The following is a 3,811-nucleotide window of genomic DNA, read 5'->3' as shown; positions in this document are numbered from 1 at the left end:
ATCTCAACTTCAAAGCTTTACAGGACTACTTTACAGGACAATCGGAACTAAGCTCAAGATACATGTATAACAATGGTTTCAGCTAGAAAAAGTAATAAATTAGCGACATTCATTCTTAGTTTAGGCCAAAATTAGCTTAATTCAGATCAAAATTTAGGCACAAAGATCGTAGTTAAGCAAAAATGAACCTGTAAACCAATCTCTACATCGACCTCAAAGCTTTAATCAACGAATGAACAGAGAAATTAAAATCTAAGAATCACTTTCCTTAGACTCACTAATCTGACCAACTTGGCAGCATCAACAATTTTATGTCTAAGTATAGAGAGACAGATGAACAGTCACATTTACCTTGCCTAGACTAAAATTTAGGCACAAAGATCATAGTTAAGCAAAGAGTTGGATAATGATCCTGTAAACAATCTCTACTTCCACCTCAAAGCTTTACAGGACAATCGGAACTAAGCTCAAGATACATGTATAACAATGGTTTCAGCTAGAAAAAGTAATAAATTAGCGACATTCATTCTTAGTTTAGGCCAAAATTAGCTTAATTCAGATCAAAATTTAGGCACAAAGATCGTAGTTAAACAAATATGAACCTGTCAACCAATCTCTACATCCACCTCAAAGCTTTATTCAACGAATGAACAGAGAAATTAAAATCTAAGAATCACTTTCCTTAGACTCGCTAATCTGACCAACTAGGCAGCATCAACAATTTTATGTCTAAGTATAGAGAGACAGATGAACAGTCACAATTCCCTTGCCAAGACTAAAATTTAGGCACAAATATCATAGTTAAGCAAAGAATTAGATAATGATCCTGTAAACCAATCTCTACTTCCACCTCAAAGCTTTATTCAACAAATGAACACAGAAATTAAAATCTAAGAATCACTTTCCTAAGACTCACTAAACTATCACTTTCTTTAAGACTCGCGCTAAACTGACCAACTTGGCTCTCAGCCCTAAAATACATATCCCAAAGAAAGGAACTCAGAAAGCCAATGTACAATCCACAAAGTTCATCATTATCCCAAAGAAAGGAACTCACAAAGCCAATGTACAATCCACAAAGTTCATCATCATCTTGCTTTAAATTTTTTAAACTGTTACGAATAATTGCAGCTGCCGTAAACCAGTTAGCATTTACATCTAACAAAAAAATTGAAACAAAAACACACACTAGTTCAAACAAACACACACTAGTTCAAACAAACACACCAAATCCATCAAATCCATGTCTTCCAACGTGTGCTCGGCTCTAAATCAACTCCGGTGGTACGTTAACATTTCTGTCAAAATCAAAGAAGAAAGAAAACATTAGAAATCTACTTCAATTTTATTAATAATCTACAAAAAACATACAAAACTTACTCGAGTACAGTAATCCCGTTGTCAGCGGAATGGCAAGTGAGAAGGCCAATGCACTGCCAAATTGAACATAAAGCATTCGGTTGTAATGGCAAGAAAAACCTCCTAACGATTCAGAAATAGCTTCAGACTGGCATTTCAGTGAATGAAGAACATTGAGCACTGATGCGGTTCTTTGCAATGGAAGATCCGCTACTTGACCGGAAGAGACAGCACCAGTGGGTTCAGTGGGTCCAGAAGAGGGACCATCAAAATTCTCCACTTCTTGAAAGAGCTTTCGATTACGTGCACTCAAACCAACTACCACTTCCCCCAATTTCCTTAACGTTTGGTATGAGACAATAAAGGGTGGGATCATGCCAAGAAAGAATCCGAAAAAAAGAAGCATAGTGACCCCAATGATGAATGAAACATTGGTATTGTCTTCATATGGGAAGATTAAGGTCATAAAAGCAATCAAAATACCATACAATGGCATTTGCATAGGCAACAGAATAACATCATTACCTTGCTTCGTAGCAGCTAATTCTTCATTTTTAAGAGCAGAAATCCTTGAACCCAAACTAGTAATCATTGCCTTATCATCATCACCTTGCTGTGGCTGACACTTCAACTCTCTCCTCATTAATTCCTTCTCTTTCGAATCTACTGCTATCTCTCTAATTTTCAGCAAGTGGAGCATCTCAGTATTCTTAATTTCCAACGAATTGAGCATCTCAGTCTTCTTAGTTTCCAGATCGTGGAGGCCCGTAATCTCCTTCAGAGAGAGCTCCATCTGACCCAGGGCCAGGACCTTCTCCTTCTCCTTCAGAGAGAGGGAGAAGGCCAGGTCTTCTTTAAGATTCTTCACAGCAGAATCCATGTCTTCCTTCAAAGACCTCAGAGACACAGTCACATCATCCTCCAGAGCCTTCAAAGACACAGCAAGCTCATCCCTCAGAGCCTTCAAAGACACGGTAAGCTCATCCTTCAGACCCTTCAAAGATACAGCAAGGTCATCCATTGACATTTGAAGCGATAAACAAGAATTAGGGTTTAGCGGATGCTCTGGTTAGGGTTTAGGTTTTTCTGTAGAGAAACAATTGCAAAATTTACAAACTTAAAAAGAAGGCTTGGTGCTGGGCCAAAACATACATTAGTAATAAAATTACTGGGCCAAAGGGGAGAATTCTGTAGCAAAAAAATTACATTTAAACTGGTTCAGAAGCAAAAATTTAAAATTTAAAGTATACATTTTCAATAATTAAAGTAAATCAGCAAATTAATCTGGTATTTAAATAATGAAACTTACTCAAAATTATTAAAACTAAACTAAGCATTAACCGAAATTTATTAAAACCTAACTGATACTTGATCTAAACTACCAAAAACTTGAATGGGGTAACATTAGGTTAAAACAGTAAAGTAACTTTTGTTTATCAAAAAGAGTATAATAAAATTTTAACAGTTAAAAATAAAAAGAGAGAGTATTGGGTGTTATTATTTTAAATGTTGCTCAAAAAATTACAAAACTTACAAATTAGGGCTTAGTAATAAAATTACTGGGCCAAAGGGGAGAATTCTTGGGAAAAAATTTACAAAACTTACAAATCAGGGCTTAGTAACATCAATTCTACCCTTCTAAATTTCAAAAAAATTAAATTGAGTTTGCTTTTGGAAAGTGTTTAATTTTCCAGCAAGACTCAAATCAAATACATGTTTGAAAAAATTGAAAAACATTAAACGTTTTGAATAGAACCGAAAAAGATAGATCTTGAGAAGAAAACATTCAATTAAAGAAAAAAAAATGAACATGATTTGTCTAAAAAAGATGTAAAATTTAACAAAAATGCAAAATCAAAGAAGCAATTAAAAGTACATATAATTAGAAATTGAAAGCAGTAGAAACCAAACCCAACTGATTATTCAATTGGATTTGGTTTCTATTGCTCAAATCTCTATTTTTCTCAGAGTCTTCAGAGAGTTTAGAAGGAACTTTAGATCTAGTTCATAGATTGTGTCGTACATACTGATTGCAGATATATACTCCTATTTTAGGGTTAAGAAGCCCTTCCCAAAATACCCATTCTACCCTTCTAATTTTCAGTTTTTTTCAATTAAGTTTCCTTTTGGTGTGGGCTTTTAAATTGGACGAGATGTCAGTTCAGCCCTTTTTGGCATTATATTTTCCATTAACTTTAAATTATTAATAATTAACGTTCACAACAAATTTAAACTGAATTCTTTTATTAATTAATATTATACTGCCACTCTTTCATTCACTTTACATTTATATCTTTTTAATTAATTGGTGATATATATTTACATATCTCTAATTAATCTAACCATTGTATTGGTATTTTGATTATATTATTTTCATATTGACCTCCTTGAAAACCATATATGCTAAACTTTTCATTTTTTCTTCATAAATTTTATTTTTATATACCATATG

At 33.7% G+C, this 3,811-nt stretch overlaps 1 protein-coding gene across 1 annotated transcript; it reads right to left on the bottom strand.

Moving 5' to 3' along the window:
- Positions 1-1,013: 1,013 nt before the first annotated feature.
- Positions 1,014-3,368, bottom strand: LOC126661599 (uncharacterized). The gene is made up of 2 exons (XM_050355452.2): positions 1,381-3,368; positions 1,014-1,298 (listed from the first exon to the last, which is right to left on the bottom strand). The coding sequence occupies exons 1-2, from the start codon at positions 2,384-2,386 to the stop codon at positions 1,273-1,275; spliced, it is 1,032 nt and encodes a 343-aa protein (XP_050211409.1). The 5' UTR covers positions 2,387-3,368; the 3' UTR covers positions 1,014-1,272.
- Positions 3,369-3,811: the final 443 nt, after the last annotated feature.

The sequence above is a fragment of the Mercurialis annua genome, linkage group LG8 (genome assembly GCF_937616625.2).
Source record: "Mercurialis annua linkage group LG8, ddMerAnnu1.2, whole genome shotgun sequence".
Taxonomy (NCBI): domain Eukaryota; kingdom Viridiplantae; phylum Streptophyta; class Magnoliopsida; order Malpighiales; family Euphorbiaceae; genus Mercurialis; species Mercurialis annua.
This window is presented reverse-complemented; position numbering and strand designations above follow the sequence as displayed.